This window comes from Urocitellus parryii, chromosome 7 (genome assembly GCF_045843805.1).
Source record: "Urocitellus parryii isolate mUroPar1 chromosome 7, mUroPar1.hap1, whole genome shotgun sequence".
NCBI lineage: Eukaryota > Metazoa > Chordata > Mammalia > Rodentia > Sciuridae > Urocitellus > Urocitellus parryii.
Window position 1 is genome coordinate 39,314,519 of NC_135537.1, and position 23,510 is coordinate 39,338,028.

A 23,510-nucleotide genomic window follows, 5' to 3' on the forward strand; every position below is an offset into this window, starting at 1 on the left:
ATAGTTTGGCTATTTTGAATTGAGCTACTATAAACATTGATGTGGCCACATCACTGTAATTTGCTGATTTTAAGTCCTTTGGATATAAACAGGAGTGGGATAGCTGGGTCCAATGGTGGTTCCATTCCAAGTTTTCTAAGGAATCTCCATACTGCTTTTCATAATGGTTGCACCAATGTGCAGTCCCCCCAGCAGTATATGAATGTACATTTTCCCCTACGTCCTTGCCAACATTTGTTGTTGCTTTTATTCTTGATAACTGACATTCTGACAGCAGTGGAATGAAATCTTAGTTTTGATTTACATTCCTCTAATTGCTAGTGATGTTGGACATTTTTTCATATATTTGTTGATCAATTGTTTATCTTCTGTGAAGTGTCTGTTCAGTTCCTTAGCCCAATGCCTAACTTTTAAAAAGACAAAGAAGTGTAATCCCTACCCTATATGAATAGGGAAGAAACCTAAAATACTTTTTGAATTAGCAATAACAACCTACCTGGAAACATACAGGCTCAAGGCTTAATTCCTAGAGGAGCTGAATTGTGCAATCCTGGGTATCTGATCCCTTGACATAGGTCTTCCTTCTCTGGCCATTTGCACCCTGTAACCAGCTGCTGCAACTTAAAGGATACAGAAGAGTTTATGGAATAACTCTTCCTTCAGTCATGCTAATGCTACCAATTGTTTTTTGTCCCTAGATTTTTATGCCTTTGTAAAACAATGTGCCAATGTACAAATGCACTGCATTTCTTCATATCTTTCAAACTTGAACCTTGCTCATGTAGGCTAGAATCAGTCATTCGTAAGTTTTTAGTCCTGCATACAGAACCAAGTCATAACAAGAAATTGTGGTAGCAGAGACAGAAGGAAAAAGAAGGCAATATAACTTTAGGATTGGTTTGTGACTAAGATCATTAAATAACACTTCAGCTTAAAACTGAAAGGGAAAAAAAAGTAAGATATTATCTGGTAATGGTGGAAGCACACCAGTAACTATCAGTCATGCTAATGCTACCAATTGTTTTCTGTCCTAGATTTTTATGCCTCAGACTTTACATGTTGAGGCTAAGAACTTGAAAATGGAAAAATAACTATGTATTTACTCCTCTTTATTTTAAAATTATATGCAAATCCTACTATCTCACTTAGATTTAATATTTTTAAAACTTGTTTTTGAGATGCTGGGGATTGAACCCAGGGGCCCTGTGCCACTTAGCTACATTTCAAGCCCTTTTTTATTTTGAGACAGGGTCTTACCAAGTTTTCCAAGGTGGCCTTAAACTTTCAATCCTCCTCCCTTGGCCTCCAAAGTCGCTGGGATTACAAGTGACCACCACCAGATCTGGTAATAGTTTAACTTTTTTGACCCAACCTGTCAATAAAAATGGTTTGATGTAGAACTTCAGCTGGAGAAACTGAAGACCAGAAAGTTTTATTTCCTTACTTGATTACAGTAGTGTATCTCTTATGGCTCTAAAATTAAAGAGGTTTGGATTTGTATCTGGATTCTCAGATTTTATCTCCGTTCTTCCTAGCAGTGTCAAAGAGGACAAGCTATTCAATCTTTCTGAATCTCACCTTCTTCTCTTAAAAAGAAGATAATCACAGTACTTACATCATAGATTGAGAATTAAATGAGGATTCAATCCTCCATTTCCGAAGGTTTCTCATTTGTGGATTCAGTCCACCACGGATCAAAAATATATGAAAAACATTGCATCTTGTCATTCCCTAAATAACGCAGTACCACAACTATTTACATAGCATTTACATTGTGCTGAGTATTAAAAATAATCAAGAGATGATAAAAAGAACACAGAAGATGCGTGTAGGTTATAAGCAAATACTACACCGCTTTTTATAAAAAAACTTAAAACATCCAGGGAGAGCCTCTGGGCTAATGGATCCAATCCCCCAGCCCATGCCGAGGGGCTGTACACCTGAAAGACGTCACCCAAGTTCTTATAGCTGGTAAGCAGCAGAACCTGCACTAAATCCGGGGTCTCCTAACTCCTTGCCTAGTGTTCTTCTCATCATGTCACAATTCTCGGAAGAGCACGCAAAGCGCCGAGCTTATACCATTGATATCACCGGCTTAATGGGCCACAGCAGCTGCCAATGATGTCCATCAGAACTGCGCCTGCGCGGACTTCTTCCCTGCGGAAAGGAACAAGGCGCCTGCGCACTGCGCCCGGTGTGTCCTCTAGGACGTACCCAGAAGGCAGCGCTTTGCTCCCGGGTCAAAATGGCGTCAAGGCCTGCTGGTAAGTGACTGAGGTCGTTTCTGGTGGGTACCGCGGTTTTCAGCATTATTTTAGCAGCGACTTGTTGTTTTTCTGATCTCTCAAAATGGCCAGGTTTACGACGTAAAGGAAAGTGGCGGCGCCATTCCAGCGAAAGGGACGCGCTTCCCTTTTCCAGGTCCTGCTTGCTTTGGGGTTGGGACAGGACCTGCTTGTTTGAAGGTGCAGAGGCGGCTCTTAAAGCCCTGAGAGGCAGCTGCCGCTGCTCGGCATCCTTCCCCTCAGCCCTTGAAAAGTTTAAGGACTCGAGGAGATAATTAGTGGGTGTCAGCGAAAGTGAACCTAGTGCTTAATGAGCAAAGCCCCGTCAATTGCATAGTCTCGATCAGTCCTACCATTGCTACTTGTTTTACGTCGGTAGAAGACAGCATTTATTGCAAGAAATGATATTGGAGCCCTTCCTTATTCCACCCCTGGCGCTTCTCCCTGGCAATTAGAGGTAGCTGAGCGAGGTTTACAGTTTGACCTTGGTTTATCTGAAACGTGAGTTTGATCTGTAGGTTTGGAGAAGTATATTTATTATAGACACTGAAGCAAACACATTTATTATAGAATATAATGCAGAAATTTTCGGAATATTTAAAGCAACCTCAGATAATGTTTTTTGTTGTTCCTTTTTCTTTTTGCTAATCTCTGCCCTCTGGCGGTATAAATTGGAATAGTTTTTAAAATATTGGTCCTTATCTTCATGTTTCCAGCAATTGTGAAACCATTAATGAAAGAAATTACCAGATAAATCTGTTAACCTAAATGACATTAAGCTTTTAGGGAATGGAGAAGACATATAAGAATTTATTATTTGGGCTGGGGATGTGGCTCAAGCGGTAGCGTGCTCCCCTGGCATGCATGCGGCCCGGGTTCGAACCTCAGCACCACATACCAACAAAGATGTTGTGTCCGCCGAAAACTAAAAAATAAATATTAAAAAAAAAAAATTCTATGTCTCTCAAAAAAATTATTATTTAATTGATATGACATATTTAAGAATCTTACTAAAATTCAGGGCATTCTGCTTCTGTGCTGTGTTTGGGAACCACATGTATCTATTAGTAGCTAACTCTGAGTAAAATCACTTCTGTAGGCCTGCTTCTTTTTATTTTTTCATAGCTCTTAATTACCAAGGAGATTTGTTAAAGCCATGTTATCCATAACATACTAAGGATTCAGGGCCTGGTGCCGTTATAATGAAAGGAGAATTTGCCCTTCTTCCTTGGTAAGGCCTAACCCTAGAAGAAATTTTAAAAGAAAGTTTAAACTTGTTCTAACTTCCTGTCTGTACCATATCTCTCTGATAAATATCAGGCACAGTCGTGTCCTTAGCCCCTACTGGAATACCTCAGTGAGGCTTAGCCTTGTTCTCCATAGAATTTTAACATTACCTATTTCTCCTTATCCATGGTCAAATATTCATTCTCTTTAAGGAAAGTTAACTGCTTGAAAGGAGGAAATGGGTTTATTTTTCTAATCCATATTAATGTCTAAATTACTAACAGTATAAAAATTATTTCAGAAGGACATATATTTTAAAAGAAGGATAGCCAAGTCAGATAATGGTAATGTCGACTAAAAATTTTAGCAGATGGGAATCTTTACACCTGAAATATCACCCTTCTTTTCATACCACTTCTTTTGAAAATAAAATTTTATAGTTATTCATGTAAAGTATTTCTGTAACTGGAAAATGACAGAAATCCTCCAATACCTTTCCTGTATCCGCCCCTTCAATTCTAGTGGTAGGTGGACATAAGGGCACTGCATGTTGGACTTAGACTGGAGTGACAATAATGTACCTATGGATCATTTGTACACTTTTGTTTGAGTTTACCTGTTTCTCCCATGACTTGCTACAAAATTTTTTTACCTGAAGTCACTTCTTATTCATAGATAAAATAAGCAATTCTTATCTAAAATGTATAGAATGTAAACTTTTAAAAGGAAATTTCTTCTTATATTTGTAAGAAAATAACTGTAGGAGTACCAATTGCTTATCTATCACTGTATTCATAGAGTGTAAGTGAATTGGAGCAACTAACTGTGATAATTACCAGTTGCAGCATCAGGCCGGTGGCTGGAAGGGATTCGAAAATGGTATTATAATGCTGCAGGATTCAATAAACTAGGTGAGTATTTGTGCTTTCTTCTGTTTTCTTTTTTCCTTTTTCTGAGAGTAGTGCTTTTGTATGATTTACTATGGTTCCAAAAATACTTTGTTTCTGTGTACATCAAAAAATTTTAAAATTAGACTACACTTTATTGGTTTTTGTTCTTTTTGAGAGAAGAGGGATGAAATGTTTGAGGTGGAAACAGTTTATGGTTGCAGAACGTTTTCCTTATATTTTCCCTCTCCCAATTCTACTTAAATCTAAGTCATGTGAACATTGAATAAAAAGATATTTTTTTCAAAAATTTAGATTGAATCATATTTTACAATGTGACATGACATTTTTTTGAACTTTATAATTTGCTGTGAACTTCATCTTTTGCTATTAAAGCTTAGTGGAAAGCATTATTAAATGTTACTGAGTCTTTAGTTCACTGACATTTTATGATTCTTTAACATCTTTTTAAAAAATATATTTTTAAATTGTAGATGGATACAGTACCTTTATTTATTTATCTTTATGTGGTGCTGAGGATCGAATCCAGTTCCTCACACATGCTAGGTGAGTGCTCTACCACTGAGCCCGAATTCCAGCTCAAGATTCTTTAACATCTTGATCTCAGATTTGAAGTATAAGAAAGTAGAGATGTTGGGCTGGGGATTTGGCTCAAGCGGTAGCGCACTTGCCTGGCATGTGTGCAGCCCGGGTTCGCTCCTCAGCACCACATACAAAAACAAAGATGTTGTGTCCGCTGAGAACTAAAAAATAAATATTAAAATTCTCTCTCTCTCTCTCTGTCTCTCTCTCTCTCTTAAAAAAAAAAAAAAGAAGAAGAAGAAAGTAGAGATGTGGCTTATGGATATGTGTTCAAGGAAAAGCTAAACATATGAAGTATTTTTGGAACTGGATTAGATGAAATATTGTAATTTGTAATGGTTTTTGTAAGAGGCCCATATATTGCTTCAAGAAATAACTCATTATATGGTTGAGATGCTTTAGGTTTCAAAACATCATACCTAGTGATTTAAACTCTTGATATTTCACCTGTCTTAAGATATAAGTCATACAGATATTGTACAGCCCCAAAAAAGAAAAATCCTTACTTTTTGAAATGCGTATTCAATCTCTCTTTTATTCTCTACCATAGGGTTAATGCGAGATGATACAATATATGAGGATGAAGATGTAAAAGAAGCCGTAAGAAGGCTTCCTGAGAACCTTTATAATGACAGGATGTTTCGCATTAAGAGAGCACTGGACCTGACCATGAGGCAACAGATCTTGCCTAAAGAGCAGTGGACAAAATATGAGGAGGTGGAACAGCTATTATGTATCTAACAATGTTGTCCTTTAAGGGTGGAATATTAGAAACAAAAGAAGGACATTCATTTTTGTAGTACTGTAGAATTCTCATCGCTTCTCGGCCTTTTGGCTAAGATCAAGTGTAGAATTCTCAAAGTTGTATCAAAGAAATATCCTTTCAATAGCCTGGGTAGGTTAGCAGGGAAAGTGTTGGCTCCACGTTAGAGAAAAGTACATTGAGACTAGAAGTGAGGTGACTTCCAGAATCACTAAATAGGTCTTAATATAGACAGTTAGGATAGAATCCAAGTCTTTTGCTTCCCAGGCCATTGTTCTGCCTCTATAGTTGGCTTCCTGCTCAGATGAAAACATTTTGGTGTTCATATAAAGCCGGCAGAATGGTCCTCTAATGCCCAGGAATGACTTCTGTAAAGCATATTCTCACCCTTTGATCTGCACTAAAACCAGACAAAAGCCTGTAGACACTGATTTCTTTTTCTTTCCTGGTGGACCCCTCTCTCATACTCTATCAAAGCAATTTATTGCATTGGGGTTTTGCATTTTCAAAAGTAGATAGTTTTTAGTCTGGTTGAGAATAAATTTTCTTAATATAACGATATATATTTTTTGGAAATAAAAGGTAGTTAATTTTAATGTTTAAGACCTATTTGTTTTTTAAGACCTATTGAATATTTGGGATATGTCAGTATGTGATGGTAGAATATAATATTTTTCTTTTGCTTATTCTTTAGGATAAATTCTATCTTGAACCGTATCTCAAAGAGGTTATTCGGGAAAGAAAAGAAAGAGAAGAATGGGGAAAGAAGTGATCGTGTAGTTGAAATCTGTGGAAACAGCTGTCCTCATATTTTTATGAAGTCGGTTAAATCTGAAACATACAATTTAAAAATTATTTCATGTGCATATATGTTACTTTAAATAAATGTCTATCATAATCATTATTGAAGTTTTTGACTTCTAACCTTAGCCTGATAAGTACTGAATTCACTTATCTGACACAATTCTTTCCAGACTTTTAAGATATTTTAAGTCAGTGTTCAACTGCTTCTGGGAGATTAGAGAGGCCACTTGAATCTTTCCCTCATTGTTAGGATAACCTCTTAGTTTTCTGAAGGATATAACATTCTACCAAGCAGAATCGCCTTGTTTAGATGGCCTTTGTCAACTTGAAAGATACTTGAGGGCTGCATCAAGACCTGACTTGGCAGATATGGAAAGGGGCAAGAAACAAGAGTACTCAAGCAGAATGGCTTTCAGCTTCAGAAGAGACTGAAAGAAGGGAGACAGAAACAGCTCTTCAATCACTGCTTTCCAAGTAGATTTATTTTTCATCCTTCTATTAGAAATAGATTATGTGTATACCTTAGTATGAGTATATCTAAGTTACATGTGCTAATAATGTAGGTTAGAAAAGTAGATACTAGAAAAATATACAAATGCAAAGAAATTATATTTAAACGATTGGTGTAAAGCATATTGTAAGTTTTGGGCACTAGTCCATTAAAAGTTTTAAGATTATAGGCTAATTTTAAAAATATACATTAGAATTATTCATTGTCCTCATTTCCACCCCTAAATTCTGAAGTGCTTTCTTCAGAGGTGAGAGCATGGAAACCATAGTGAGCTAGGAAGGAATGGTAGGAACTGTGGTGTCTAGTGTTCCACATCCACTGCTGTGTGAGGGGAGGTATCTGATTGGAATCTTACTGTGAAGGACAAGACAATAGAATGAGAAACAAATTTTGTGTTATGTTTAAAATTCATAAAATGTGCTGTTGGTATTTTGTTTTACAAAAGGAGGTATGTTTGAAAGACATGTTTGACCTTTGCAACATGATCATAAAGAGCATCTTAAAAAGTTGTGCTAAAATATTAGAAAGCCTTGTTAAATTCTATAAGGGAGCTGGGGATGTAGCTCTGTTCTAGAGTATTTGCCTGGCATGAGTGAGGCTTTTGGTAAAAATATTTTTTTCCTTAGGAGCCTCTCAGATATTCAGACTGTATTTTGAATACATAACCTGAAAATTGTTCTTATTGATTCTCTTTATTCTGATTTAGATTCTCATTTGATAATGATTTTGCTCACCATAAAATCTATTCTTTTAAATCATTGATTTTTTAAGTGCTGTTAACATTTAAAGCAAGACTAGGGGAAACACCGGAAGAGAATCAAGCAGCTGACCAAGGTTAAGGTTTACCATGAAGAGGGGCTTCTTGTCTGCTCAAAATGTGACAGAACAGTAGAGCAGCCTCTGACTTTAACCAGAGTTCCTCCTAAAACCAAATTGTGCCTATTCTACATTGCTTGATTACTTTTTTTTTTTTTTTTTTTTTTTTTTTTTTGAGGCACTCAACCACTGAGCCTCATCCCCAGTCCTTTTTACTTTTTATTCTGGAGATAGGGTCTCACCAAATTGCTTAGGGCCTTACTAAATTGCTTAGGGCCTTGCTAAATTGCTGAGGCTGTTTTTGAACTGGAGATCCTCCTTGCCTCAGCCTCCTGAGCTGCTAGGGATTACCTTTGTCTACATGACAAACAACTCAGGAGGCTGAGGCAGGAGGATTGCAAGTTTGAGACAGCCTCAGCAATTTATCAAGGCCCTATGCAACTTAACAAGACCCTGTCTCAAAATTTAAAAATTTTTAATAAGGAAATGGGGGTGTGGCCCAGTGATTAAGCAGTCCTTGGTTCAATTTCTATTTGTCCCCAGGTACCCCCCAAAAAGGCTTTGTGTTATCAAAACTGTCCTGTTTGAAAAATCACTGTAGGAGTGTCTGAAACTGGCCTGTTATCCTGAAGACAGAATAAGGGAGCTTTTTGTGTATCAGACCACTTATCTTCAATTCAATGCATTCACTTAATGTATAACTTTAGGGATGTGATTTAATCTTTATGCTTGTTTCCTCAACTCTAAAATGGGGTTAATGATACAACCTATTTTATAGGGCTTTTGTGAAAATTTATTCACTTCATTTTATGTGAAGCACTTGGAACAGTTTGGCACATTGTAGTTGCTTTGTAAAGGGTTCATTTCTCTTTTTTTAATTTTTTTTTGGTTATAGTTGGGCACAATACCTTTATTTATTTTTATGTGGTGCTGAGGATCGAACCCAGCTCCTTGCATGTGCTAGGCGAGCACTCTACTGCTGAGCCACAACCCCAGCCCAGATTCATTTATTTATATGAAGAGAGGGGAAAATAAAATATTTGAGAAAACAGACTATCATCAAGTCTAATAGTTGACCAGTAGTGAAGGTCCGGGGTACTCTCTTTCATCTTCTATGAGACACTCTCACTTTTCATCCATCTAATCCCCTTGGATGTCTGACCTCCTTGAATGAAATATCTATTAACTGATATGAGAAGAGGAGGTATTGGATCTGTATGACAGCTTCATTTAGATGAAGCCTGCCTAATACTTTATTGTCTCCCTGTTTTGCCTTTTAGATTGACAGTATTTTCAAACTTCTCCTAGTGACACTTCAACTTTCATGTTGCCAAGGTGTAGAAAGCAGAGGCCTGTTGGGGCCTCAGACACCCCCAGTGCTGACCTTGGTCCTAATTCCATGATGCCTGAAAATATTTGATAACATTCCTGAACCGTTTTCATGACCTAAATATTTTATGTGATTCTCTCTGTGTGGTACAAAAATGTTAACTAAAAAACCTTCATTAGCAGCATCTGTGCTTATTTTTAAATTCTAGAATCTTAATAAAATGCAAAGTGTAGATTGTGGTAACAATTTCTTTGTAGCTGTTTAAGGGATCACTTTTATTTTTTAATTTTATTTTTAATTTTTTTGGTATCGCAAAATTGAACCCATGGACATTTAACCACTGAGCAATCCCCTGCCCTTTTAATATTTTATTTATAGACAAGGTCTCACTAAGTTACTTAGGGCCTTGCCAAATTGCTAAAGCTGGTTTCTCCCAATCCTCCTGCCTCAGCCTACAGAGCAGCCACTGGGATTACAGGCAGGTACTACCACACCCAGTGCCTACAGGCTCCCTTTTAAACTTTGCATTACTTCTGGGTTTCTAAAAGATCCAAAAATGAAATAAAAGCCCAGGCAAAGCCCACAACTCCTATAACAATAATAATTCTTCCAAATTCAAATTAGGATAGTGTTTTTAAATGTATAGATATCCTCTGTGCAGCTTTGGAATAATTAACTGAAGTACTTGAAATTTTATTTAAAAGTTAGGTGAATGTAAAAAATGTCATAATCAAATCCTTGACAGCCTGGTGGATGAAAAGCAGATGGGTTTACCTGTATGGGCAGCATGTTTTAGGAACTACAACATCAGAAAGGAATACAGTTACTAGGTGAACAAGGAACCTTGGAATTGGAAAGTCCCTTTATCAGAACAATGACTGAAATTCTGCCACTAGGTGGCGGTGTACTACAACTTTACAACTTGAAGTACACCACATTATAGAAGATTTATCCATTTTGTATCCCACCAACTCCCTCCCCTTCATTTTTCATGATGACAACACCTTAGAGGTTTATGGCCACCAGGAGAATTTACTACTAAGCTATATACTGATGTAATGAAATCTAATATATGCTGTGCAATGAATTATGAGATGTTATTTAGTTTCAGGATTTTACTACTTAAATCAGTTATGACCATATTTTCTTTTATATGATTGCTCACTCTTTAAAAATACCATATGACCGTATAAGGAACACCTAATAAAGTCTGTATATGTTAAAATATAAATTTTTTAATTATTTGCTGTAATTTGTTTAAATTCTGGTTATATGGGTGTTCATATTAAAAACTATAACTTGTTAGACTCTAAGATCTCAGATTCGATGGTGGCTCTAAATTATATTTTCTTAAGAAATTTTATTGTGTGTACTAGCAATTGAACAGGAAGAAGAACTGAATCATTATGAAATAATTAATTTTTAGCCTAAATGTCTGAAAGCCTGTTGATATTCATGTGGTTTAGGACAAACTATTTAAGTAGTCATTCTTAATTCTGACTAAACCTCCTACAGTACATAGAATATATTATTTGTTTAACTTTGTATTTTAATACATCTGCCTATTTTTGCATAAATGCCATAAATGTGATTTAAAAATAAACCCCTGTGTAACTTCTGGTAACTATTCAATTGAATCATTGTTCTTTTAGTATTCTAACTATTTTAAAGAAAGTTTTATACATATCTATGAAAACTAAATTTACAAGCCAAACCCAAAATGATAATTACTTGTTTTAGAAGAGTCAGCTTACACTTCTTTCTTATGTATGCATGTAAATTGTGGTTTCCCACTAAACTGGAAACTCAGATCTGAGGCCAGCAATTTGACAAGGTCGTTAGCCTTTATAGATGGGATTCTTTAGCTATGAAATGGGGAGTTTGACTGCAAAGTCTTTAAGACTCATTTCAGCACCAAACCATTCTGGGATTTAATTCTGTACTTCATCATTAGGATTAACTAATATTGATTAAGTACCAGCTTTGTACCAGGCACTTGTTCCTACATTGTTCCTTTTCATCTTTCCCTGCAACCTTCTGGCATAATTGTTGTTAAACATATTGTGAGGAAGAAGAACTTTTCCTTTAAAAGTTCATTTATCTCCATTTCAGTATATAATTTTATGGGGTTTTTGGGAAGAGGATATATGTTTTTATGTTCCAAGCTAGTCAGAAGCTAGGTATAAAACAGGGCTTCTCAAACTCAGCACTATTGACATTTTGGGCTGGATAACTCTGTCATGGAGAACTGTCCCATACATTGTAGAATATTTAGCAACATCTTTGGCTTCTACACACCAGATAATGGTACCACCTCCTCCCTTCTCCTAGTTGTAAAAACAAAAATGTTTCTGAATATTGCCAAATGTCCACTGGAGGAACAGAATTGCCCTCAATTGAAAACTATCAGTGTAGGGAATATAAAGAGAAAGATGTTGGAGACCGATATGTAATTAAATACATAATTTATATATAATAAATATTTACTGGGTGTTCTGAAAACATGGAGAATGAAACTAATTCAACATAGAGGAAGATCAGGGAAGATCCTCTCACAACTGATTCCAGAAGAGTGACAAAGTTATCTAACAAGGTGGCAAAGGACTTTCCTAAAAGAGAAAGATGAACAGAAAATGCTTTGAGGCACATTAAGTATAAGTTTTGCATTGATGGAGTGACAAATGTCTGCTGAAGATATGTGGGAGATGAAACTTGAAAGATAAATGCCACATTGAGCTGCTTAGACTTCGCTCTTTGAGCAGCAAAGTGAATAGATTCAAGGAAGTGAAGATGTTGGGTCTCAGGAGATGAAAGAAATTTTCTCAATGCTTAACTGTCAATTTCTCTTTTTTTAAGTTTATAATAATTTAGGCTCCTCAAAGCAATTCATGAGAGTGGTTTTCATTGCATCTCTGTCTAAATTGAGTGCTCTCATTAGAAATCTTTGTGAATTTGGTGGAGAAAATTTCTTGTTCATAGTTGCATTTCTTGGATCGAGCAAACATTTTTTTGGTATGCTATTATCAAATTAATTTTCCTCTTTCATCAATCTTGTTCATGCCCTTTGCCTATATGTCAACTTTTATTTTCACAAGTTTTTCCTTGTTTGTTTGGTTTTCCTCTTAGCCCCACATTTCCCTAAAATTTGGGTCAGTTCTTATCTATTTGTGTGAAGCCTTTATATATTTAGACAGTACTCCTTTCATTAAAGTTTGCTGAAATGATAATATTTCGTTATTTGAACTTTGATTATTTTTTGATGTCTTTTCAACTTTGTTCATGGTGGGTTTTGTCAAATGGAAGTTTCCCATTTTTATGTGGTACAAACTATCAATCTTCTCCTCTGTGGTTTTTCCTTAAAGGTCTTGCTTTGTGGAGGCCTTCCTTTACTCTGGGGTTATATAAATATCCAGTGAGATTCATTCATTCCTTTTAGATATAAGAAGTAAAGCCATAAATCTTAATTCTCTGTGGAATTTAAGAATATCGTTATGTGTAAAATATATTTTCTCAATAGATAACAGGAGGCCCAAGGCTAGATGATCAATTAGTCATTCAGGAGAATGGGGTTTACAAAGGGAGGTATGAAAGGAATCTATTAAGGGGTATTAATAATATTAATATTATATATATAATTAATATATACTAATTAAGGGGGCTACAGGTTGGTAATCAGTACCTTCTGTGAGTTTGTCATCCTGTAAGATTTTTTTACTGTACTGGATATTTCAGACCCTGTCTTTCTCCATCCTGCTCCACATCCCAGGAGGCTGCCCCATATGGACTATGTCAATAGACACCCTTTCCCTCTGGCTTTGGCTTGAACTTGGCCATCAGTAGAGTCACCTGCAGGAAAGGGCAGATGAGAGAGGCTGGGGTATTTCTTCGCCAGCCTACTCCCTGCTTGGCCATGAGCTGGCACTGGTCACCCTCCTCTGCAGAAAGTGACAGCTCCTGTCAGACAGCTCTTGGGATCCTACAGTTTGCTTCCTCTTGTGCTCCACCCTCCCTTTGCTATTCCTAGCAAAGTTGGCTCTCCTGGACCTTGCTTGTCCTTTGCTAGTAAGTCCCTTGATGTTCCTTAGTTGCCTGACTGGGTGTGCTGTCTTTTCCTTCCAAGAACTTGGCTCCTGCAGTTAGACCTGTGTCTCCCTAAGAGTAGTTGCTTTGTCCCATGGATGCACCAAATTCTGCCACTTGGAACAAGCATGGGATCTGTCCCTGGGAAAACTTCTACACTTGTTTCTCTAAGCTTGGCTAACTTGGGCCCGAGAGTCAGTCTCCAGGAGACCACACAAGTTCCTACTGGAAGGAGTGGACTTCCAAAACCTGTTTCCTACCACCCCCACCTCTGCCTCTGCCCATGACAGATCTGCTTCCAATCAGAGACTTACTCTCCTACATAATTTAATGCAGGTAAATGGCAGTGCTAAAAAGATGCCATATGATAGAAAACAGAAGTTTCTCCCATCCTGACATATCACTGTGCTCTCTTTCAAAACTGGTTCCTCCTGTTTAACTCCCTCATCCCCGAACACACTGACAAATTCTGCCTCTAACCTTTGTTCGTCCTGTTCTGATCCCCTGAGACACTGCTGAATGGGTGACACTCATAACCCTCACCGTTCTCTCAGCTTTACTTTAAGGAAAACACTAAGTTTTACCTGCTCAGAGAAGCTCTCTCTGATCCCCAAATACCTGATATTTCTATTTTCTTTGACTTTCTGAAGTATGTATTACTTCATACAATCATATTACTCAATAATAATGAATCCTGTTTACCTACTTGTTATGATTTGATTCTGGAATGTCCTCCAAAGGTTCACTTTGTCCCCAATGCAACAATGTTCAGAGGTGGGCTTTGGGGAAGTAATTGGATCATGAGGGCCCTGACCTCACCAGTAGATTGATAATTGGATGAACCTGTAGGTGGTAAGGCCTAGTCAAGGAAGTAGGTCACTTGGAGCAGGCCCTGGAAGACTTTTCCTTGTCCCCATCCCCTCCCTGCCTCTGCTTTCTGGTAGTGATGAGCTGAGAAGCTCTGTTCCACCATGGCTTCTTCTCTGTCACGCTCTGCCTCACCACAGAACCACAGCCATGGAGCCAGCTGAACTTGGACTGAAACCTCTGAAACTGTGAGCCAAAATAAGTCTTTCCTCTTTTAAGTTGTTTTCCTCAGGTATTGTTGCAGCAATGGAAAGCTAACATATTAGGGTTCAGTATGTACCATTCATGGTCTCATGTGTTCCTTCTTTAGATGAGTACCAATATCTTCTTTTTATAGAGGCCCAGAGATGTAAAGTAACTGGTATAAGATCACAGTTAGCAAGCGAGCAAAGCCAATTCTGAATTGTCTGCCTTGCTATTGCTATGCTGTCCTCTATTTAAGGTGTACAACATGATGTTTCGATATACACATAATCTTGAAATTGTACCACAGTTAAGGAAAGTAAAATATCCATCACTACACATAGTTAATTTTTGTACATGTGCTAAGAGCTCCTAAAATCCCTCTTAGCAAATCTTCAGTTTACATGCAGTGTTATTAACCATAGTCCTAATTATATACATCAGATCTCTAGACTGATGCATCCTACCTAACTGCAAGTTTATACCCTTTGACATACTTCTCCTGATTTCCTTCCCTCCACACCTCTGGTAACTACCTTTCAACTCTTCATTCCTTTGTATTTTTAATTTTTTTACATTCCTCAAATAAGTGTGATTATGCAGTATTTTTATTTCTGTATCATCTGGTTTATTTCACTCAGCATAATTTTCTCCAGGTTCATTCTTATTGTTGCAAATGACAGTTATCTTGTTCTACTTAAAGACTGAATAATATTTTGTTGTATTTCTCCATTCACCTGTCACCAGACACTTTAGTTGTTTCTGTAACTAGGCTATGTGAATGAAGCTACAATGAGCATGGAGGTGTAGATATCTTCATGAGGTAATGATTCCATTTCCTTTGGGTGTATACCTGGCAACAGAACTGCTAGGTCATATGGTAGTTCTACTTTTAATTTATTGAGGACCCTCCATAGCATTGTCCATAATGGCTGCACCACTAACAGTGTACAGGGTTCCTTTTCCTCTGCACTTTCACCAACATTTTTTATCTCTTATCTTTTTCATGATAGCCATTCTCACATATATGAGATGCTATCTCATTGTAGTTTTGAGTTGCGCTTTCCTGATAATTAGGAATGTTAAACATCTTTTCATACACTGTTGACCATTGTATGTCTTCTTTGGCAAGATGTCCATTCAGGTTCTTTTCTTGTTTTTTAATTGTTTTTTTTAGGGTTTTTTTTAATGCTATCTTTTCAATATGTGCTATTCACACTTATCGTTACATTTACAAATTCAATTTCAGTTTGTACTCTTCTTTTGCATATACTTTACCTAAACTCTGTCCATTAAATGAAATGTTGAGTTTTAAAAATAGTGTGAATAGTGTATGTTCTCAGAGGAGATGACACTTGAACTATGCCTTGAATGTTGGAGAGAAGCCACCATTGGAAACCACCCTGGTTTTCAAGCAGGTCTGTACAGAGAATCACCTGGGGAGTTTAAAATAAATGAGCAACCAAACCCAAAATAATCTGATGCCTGAGTCCACTCTGAGATTCTGAATTAATTGGTTAGAGATGCAGCCCAGGACGCAGATGGCTTTAATGTGTAATTAAAACTAAGAAACATCCATCTAGGGGAAAACACTCCCAGCTGAGAGAACAGTGAGTGCAAAGGACCTGTGATAGGAATGCCTTTGTGGCTAAGGAAAAGCTTATGGAGAAGGTCGCTGTGCTGAATCCAAATGGTGGAGGGAAGTACAGACCTTGGGGTCAGAAAGGTAGGTGCAATCACTCCATAGAGGACATTTTAGATCAGATGAAGGAGTTTGAATTTTACTCACATGCAACTGGAAGTCTGGAGAGTTTTGAACAGTGAAATATGATTATAAAGCAAGTAGCATTTATAAAACTACCTCATTCTTTTTAAGGAATATATACCCCTCTGGATTATGGATGTACCATAATTTATTCAACCACTTGCCTGTTGATTGACATTTGGCTTGCTTCCAACCCAAAGCTATTACAAATAGAGCTGCTATTACAAATAGAGTGAATATCCGTGTGCACTTGTGCTTTTGAATTTTTGTAGGATAGAATCCAAAGGCTTTAAAAATTTAGATAGGGAACATGGTTAGTGGAAAGGAGAGAAAATCATTTTAAGATTCCCTGTCATTGCAAAGGAGAGGGATCTCTTAAGCTCAAGTATCTTGAATGCACATTTCACATCAGCCTGGGTCAAGCCAGGTTTAGCAGACCATCAAGATTTTGAAACCAGCCACTGGAGTGTCCTACAATAACACCAAAGTGTGAGAAAGATGGCCACACCCACAGTTTCTGAAATGAACATTTCATTTCCCTTTAGGTTTTTAAACTGATCACATTTACTCTGCTTTCAGTTCTATCCAAGTTTAGCTAACATATTGTATGTTTAGTCAGCTGTTTAAAATCCTATCATAAATCAGAAGAGAATTTTCCTTTTAGAGAATGTACTTTTAAAAAATAATTTCCATTGTTTAAAGAAAAGGAGGCTAATACGAATGCTTCTGTATCTAGTCAAAGATTTTTTCCCTTAAGTCATTTCTATTTTTTTGCACATTGGCATATAAATAAGTTTTGATTTGTTCATGAAATTAATATGTATTCATACATGGAACTGAGTGCTGGGATCCCAAGATAAATCACATTCAAGTGCTTGTCCTTACTGAATTATCAGTGCTGGAGAAGAGATAGGCCAATAAGCAGAGAATCACCTCTCAGGGTGGGAGGGCTTCTTGGGAAGCAAAGGAGCCCATAGGATGGCCACCTAACACACACTTGGCTGGAGATTAGAGGTGGGTAACCTCAGGTGCATACTAAACAACTGGCATTGACTTTTTGTTTTCATTTCTTTGTATCTAAGATAGTTGTAACTCTTCAGTTCTCCTTTTCATCATTTTTTACTTCTGAACAGCACACATCATGCTGGAAAGCCCTGTTTTCTCAAACTTGTATCTTGGAAATCTCCTTTAATTAATATAATCCTTACATTTTGTAATTCTTATCATCTATAAAATCATTTGAATTGAACTTGCTGACAGAACACTCCTAAATAAATTTGCCAGCATTATAAACCATTGCTACTTTCTCGAATTTTAAATGATGTTAAATACCTGCCTATCAAAAAGTGTCTTTTGTTTATCCTTCTTGGAAGTTCTGGGAGCAGGTTGTTATCAGTAGAAAGAATACGTTTTAAATTGCTCTACAGAGCAAGGGTCAAGTCTCAATGGCTGTAATTAGAAAATCGCAAGTTTCAGTTACTTAATGATCAAAACTTGGTATAAACCTAGGCAGAGGTTTATAGAGAGTTTATAGACCAGAGACCCTGGACTTACTAGAAGGTAAAGCAGGTCCAACTCTCCATCATGTTAATTTAGGTACTGAGTTGCTTAATGAGACTCCAAAAGCACAAGAAGCAAAATCAAGAATCAATAATTGGGGCAAAAATAAATAAATAAATAAGATAATTCAAACTGAAAAGCTTCTTCGAAGCAAAGGAAACAATCAAGAACATGAAGATAGGGCTGGGGATGTGGCTCAAGCGGTAGCGCGCTCGCCTGGCATGCGTGCGGCCCGGGTTCGATCCTCAGCACCACATACAAACAAAGATGTTGTGTCCACCGAAAACTAAAAAAAAAAAAAAAAAAAAAAAAAGAACACGAAGATAGAGCCTACAGAATGGGAGAAAATCTTTGCCACCTGCACTTTAGATAAAGCATTAATTTCCAGGATATATAGAGAACTCAAAAAACTTAACACCAAAAAAAAAACAAAACAAATAACCCAGTCAATAAATAGACAAAGGAACTGAACAGGCACTTTATAGAAGAAATACAATTGATCAACAAATATATGAAAAAAATGTTCAACATCTCTAGCAATTAGAGAAATACAAATCAAGACTACTCTAATATTTCATCTCACACCAGTCAGAATGGCAGTTACCAAGAATACAAGAATACAAACAACAATAAGTGTAGGCAAGGATGTTGGGGGAAAGACACATACATTATTTGTGGGACTGCGAATTGGTGCAACCACTATGGTAAGCAGTATGGAGATTCCTTAGAAAACTTGGAATGGAACTACCATTTGATCCAGCTATCCTACTCCTTGGTCTGTACCCAAAGGACTTAAAATCAGCACAGCCACATAATGTGTATAGCAGCTCAATTCACAATAGCTAACCTATGGGACCTACCTAGATGCCCTTCAACAGATGAATGAATAAAGACCATGTGGCACATATAAACAAAGGAATATTACTCAGCCATAGAGAAGAATAAAATTATGGCATTTGCCAATAAAAGGGTGGAACTGGAGACTACCATGCTAAGTGAAAGAAGCCAATTCCAAAAAACTAAATGCTGAATGTTCTCTCTGATACGTGGATACAAATGCACAATAAGGTTAGGGAGGGAAGAATAAAATTTCACTGGATTAAACAAAGGGGAATGAAGGGAAAGGAGGAGGGATAGGAATATGAAAGACAGTAGAGTGAATCGTACATAATTTTCCTGTGTTCATATTTATATATATGACCATGTAACTCCACATCTCGTATAATCACGAGAATGGGAAGTTATACTCCATGTATGTATAATATGTCACAATACACTTTACTGTCATGTATATCTAAAAAGAACAAAATAAATTCTTTTTTAAAAACTTGGTATGAAAGCAACACATCAGATGTCTTTTATAAGCTGGAGCACTTCCTACTGCCAATTGAGAAGATGAGGAATATGGGAAACTACTTGCTGGAGCTTGCTTCTGGAGTTAGATGGGAGCTGATGTCTTTCCCCTACTCAAATATTTGCAGCACCAGGTAATAACAAATGGCTGGACCAAAAGAAGGAGCAGTCATTTGGCTGGAAAAGTTTAGTTTTCTTTTTTCTCCCAAATTTCTTTCTAATGCATATTGAAATTTTAATACATGATTTTATTAACCATCTTGACTCCTGAGCCCTAAATACAATGCTGAGCTGTCTGACCCATGTTTAATCTTTTAACTATTGAAACTGTTATCTGAAGATCAGGAAAAAAAGTAAGAAAACAGAATTGCCAGTGAACAACTGTTTCAAATTATGACTTGGTTGATTTAAAAAGCAAAATATCAACATTAGACCTTAACACTTCAACTTGGAACTGGGACTTGGGACTTGATGGAATTTATAACTTCAGTTCCACAGCTCAATTATTCTAAGAGAAAAGGTCAATGGACTTTGGTTCAGAGACATAAGACAGGGGTTTGAAAGTTGAAGGATTGGTGAAAATAGTTATTTAAATATAAAGAGATTTTTTTCAGCTGACAAATTATATATTTCTTAAAGTTTAGGCATTGTGCCTCAGTTAAAAAATAGAAATATAATATTTTTAGGTTCCTCTTGAGTAATTTAGAAAATCTCTAAATTAGTCTCAACCTAGGATTATCTATACTATGGGACCATTTATTTGCAGTACTGGGGTGTAACTCAAGACCTCACAAATGCTAAGCAAGTACTCTACCACTGAGCTATATCTCCAGCCTTTTTAAAATTTTATTTTGAGACAGTTCTCACTAAGTTGCTTAGTACCTTTCTAGTTATCCAGGCTGGCTGCAAACTTTCAATCTTTCTGCTTTAGCCTCCTGAGTTACTGAGATTACTGGGTGCCCCACCAAGCCTGGCTCACTCTGGAACGTTTGCTTTGATAGTAATCACAATCTGTGGTCATCTCTGTTGTGGTTCAACAGAAGTTGCTTCGTCTAATCAGAATCTAAAGACACTTTGAAGTATGGACGTGTTGGACTTTTCAGGAGGAAGATCCAGACAGATTTTGGCTATATATAGGAGTGGGAAGTCTGGACTCCACAATTCTAGCAGAGTACTGCTACCCTTCAGGCAAGGACATGGGAGAGATAGTCATGAACAAAATAACCCATCCATCCTAGTGACACAGGGACATTAGATTAGCTGTTTGGGTATTAATTAAACTTTCTGGTTGCCTGAAGGTTGGAGGTGCTTAGTGGTGAGAGGGAGCACTCTCTGGGCTTGGTACAGACCTGGGAAGTCTCTCCATCTCTGTCTCTCCCTCCCTCTTCTTCTCACTTGGCACATATTTCTTAATAGTGCTGGAAAAAAACCTTATAAAATGGCATCTGCTTTAGACTGAATGTTTATTGACCCCTCAGATTCATATAATAAAACCCTAATGTCCAATGTCAAGGTGTTTGGAGATGGGACCTTGGGAGGTAATTAGGTCCTGGGACCTCATGATAAGATTAGCATTTATGAGAAGAGACACAAAAGACTTGCTTCCTCTCCCTACTCTCTGCCATGTGAAGGAAGAGAAGATAGCTGACTATAAACCAGAAAGAGGGTCCTCACCAACCCCTAGATCTGCTAGCACCTTGGTCTTGGACTTAAGCTCCTCCAGAATAGTGAGAAATACCCATTTTCTGTTTAAGCCTCCCCATAGCATCTATGGTGTTCTGTTATAGTCAGAACAGACGAATCCAGTACCTGATAGAACTTTTGGCTTTGCTGGATCATCAAACTCTTTATTTTAGTCCACAAACTGAATTCAAGCTGCATGTCTTTGGTGGGCCCCTGGATGGACGCACATACTTGACCCAGTACTGGTGTCTCTACCCCCTTGCCCTAAGCCTTTGGGCCTCTCTCCCTTCTCTCTCATCAGAATAGGTATCCCCCAAGGACAGTGCCATGTTAAGGCCCCTCTCGGGCCTCTCTGATGGGTTGGGTGGTTGGCATGCTAGATCATGGAGACCTGTATTCCTGGAAGGACCTGGTCCAAGGAACTAATGAGGCTGATGTCCTCTCCTTGTGTGTGCTCTTCCAGGCAGCTTCTACCTGCTGTCCTTTAACCATGGGAACAGGTGTTGTGGTGGGAGAGGGTGGTGATAAGTGTTGACCAGGCTTGTTGGCCATTCACATATGTTTACTTAGGAAAGGCTGGATCTCTAGGAGGGTGGTTGGGGGACTCTGAAGTCAGATCACCTGGGTTCAAATCCCAGCTCTGCTCTTTATCAGCTATGTGACTTCAGGCCAATTACTTAGTCTCTCTGTGCCTCTGTCTCCTCATCTACAAAAACTAGAATGATAAGAAGATCACTTATTTTCTAAGACGTAGTTGAGCAGGTCACCACCCAGAGCAGGGCCTGGCACTTAGTGAGCACTTCATAACTACTTCCTTTATGATTTCACAGACGGTGACACAAAACTAAACATTCACCTTGATCTTCCAATTTGCAGCACTAAAAGAGATCCCCTTGAGATTTTATTCCTTTTTTTTCTGCATGAAGGGAGCAAGGAAAAAAGCATGGAAGGAAACGGTCTTGTTTTGCCCACTAGGAGACAGGCAGCTACAAGGAAGTACAACTTGGAGGGTAACACTGAGCATGTGGACCTGGGTCCCAGGAAGTCCACTTCTGCCCCCTGGGAGGGACAACAAGGCCCCAGCTCCCTCCCACTTCCCCTAATGTCCCACCCTTCCAGGAGCATGACTGCCCATGAGTAGCTGATGGTCAGAGACGGGAGAGGGGCTAGTGTCCATTTTGTTGCTTGTTAACAGCTACTAAGCACAGAGTGCCCTTCTAGCCTAACATACCACCTGCCTTCTCCTCCCGCACCTGACCACTGACACCCACCGGTCAACAAAGCTTTGCTTGTGTGTTGGATTTTTTAAGGGGGGAAAAGTCCTAGATTTGTGCACGGGTAGAGAAAAAATTATCTGGCCCATATCTTTGCCTCCTGTTGTCAACAGCGGATCAGTGGCTTCCCAAGTTTCCCGACCACAGAAAGCTGAGCTTCCCAGCTGTAGCTTTCTGGGTAAGGTGAGACTGACCTCAGAGTTTTGTATTTATCATTGAATTTTGCCAAACAAACCAGCTTAATGAAAAACATGGAATCGAGACGTCTTCACGGGGCCAAAACCTGAACAGAAACTTGGCATTCGGTCTCCATTTGTTTCTGAAATACCTCTCTTGTCCTCTCCCTGTCTTGTCCCTTGAGTGTTTAAACATTTGAATAAAGATTTCATTCAAAGGGAACCGATTGGCTCTCCCACAAGTGGGGTGGGAGATGCGTCACTGAGCGTCAGCAGCACGCTGAAGGCAAGAAGGTGGTATTGCTGGCACGGATTAGGTCAGGAGATCAGCTTTCTCTTTTGGCTGGAAGGGTTTTGTTATTAGAGTTTGTTTAACACTGGAACCCTGAGAGTCCCTTTCTGAATAGCACCATCAGCATCTTCGCTTTAAGCAGCAAAGACGGTTCTTTCCCCACCTCGGATCTGGCCTTAAAAAACCAGACCATGTCCCTTGGCTTCTTTTGGTCTTCCACACAATGGAGTTTTCAGACTTTCTGAACACTTGGAAATTTTACCCCTCAATGTGAGAACTCCGATTAAGAGACAGGTTTTAAAGATATAAGACAAATGTTGAAAAAGCACCAAATACAATTTTATCAGCAACCATCAGCATGAAAGGGGACTTTACAAATTATCGATTAGACATTAGGTTTGGTGAGGATGGAGTTTTAAGAGGTGTGACAAAACTCTATTCAAGCCAACAAAAATTTGGTGCAGTTATATTGTTGTGCTCTTGTTTAGCATATAGTACCAGGTCAAGGGCAGAAAGGTGAAAATGAATTGGGGATGATGAAGAGAGGAAACTGGTGTGACTTTGAAGATGCAAATTTTAATAGGTGGCAGGATGGTGATATCTTTAATTTAAAAAGAAGGGCTAGGTATGGGGATTAAAAAAAAAAAAAAGGATAGCTCTGTGTTGGATGTGTTGAGTTCGTGTCTTCACCTAATCACAGAATCCATGAAGAGCCCAAGACTTCTCTTGTTCATATCTAGAACACTTACTACCCAAAAATGTCTGATAAGCGTAGGGACTAAGGGGTTCATGGCGCCACATGGAAATGTCCACCACACAGTGGGAAAGTGAATCTGTGCTCCAGAGGTTGGCATCATTCGTTTGGGCAAATCCACAGAGAAATGATCACTGAAGGCCTGGTGGCAGATACTTTAGGGAGTCAGTGTTGAGGGAGAAGCAAAGGGTCCTGTACACAGATATGGGGGATTGCTTATGTTTCATTCATGTCAGTTCCCTGGGGACCACCCCCATCTCCCAGATTGTGGGAGCCCCTATGGCTTGTCACAAATGC

General features: G+C 38.2%; 1 protein-coding gene across 2 annotated transcripts; it reads left to right on the top strand.

The window, feature by feature from the left end:
* Positions 1–2,161: 2,161 nt before the first annotated feature.
* Positions 2,162–6,669, top strand: Uqcrb (ubiquinol-cytochrome c reductase binding protein). 2 transcript variants are annotated; one of them, XM_026384118.2, is made up of 4 exons: positions 2,162–2,264; positions 4,352–4,423; positions 5,553–5,719; positions 6,460–6,669. In XM_026384118.2, the coding sequence occupies exons 1-4, from the start codon at positions 2,246–2,248 to the stop codon at positions 6,535–6,537; spliced, it is 336 nt and encodes a 111-aa protein (XP_026239903.1). In that variant the 5' UTR covers positions 2,162–2,245; the 3' UTR covers positions 6,538–6,669. The 2 variants fall into 2 exon arrangements, with proteins under 2 accessions (XP_026239903.1, XP_026239907.1); XM_026384122.2 differs by having other exon boundaries at positions 2,166–2,264; positions 4,311–4,423.
* Positions 6,670–23,510: the final 16,841 nt, after the last annotated feature.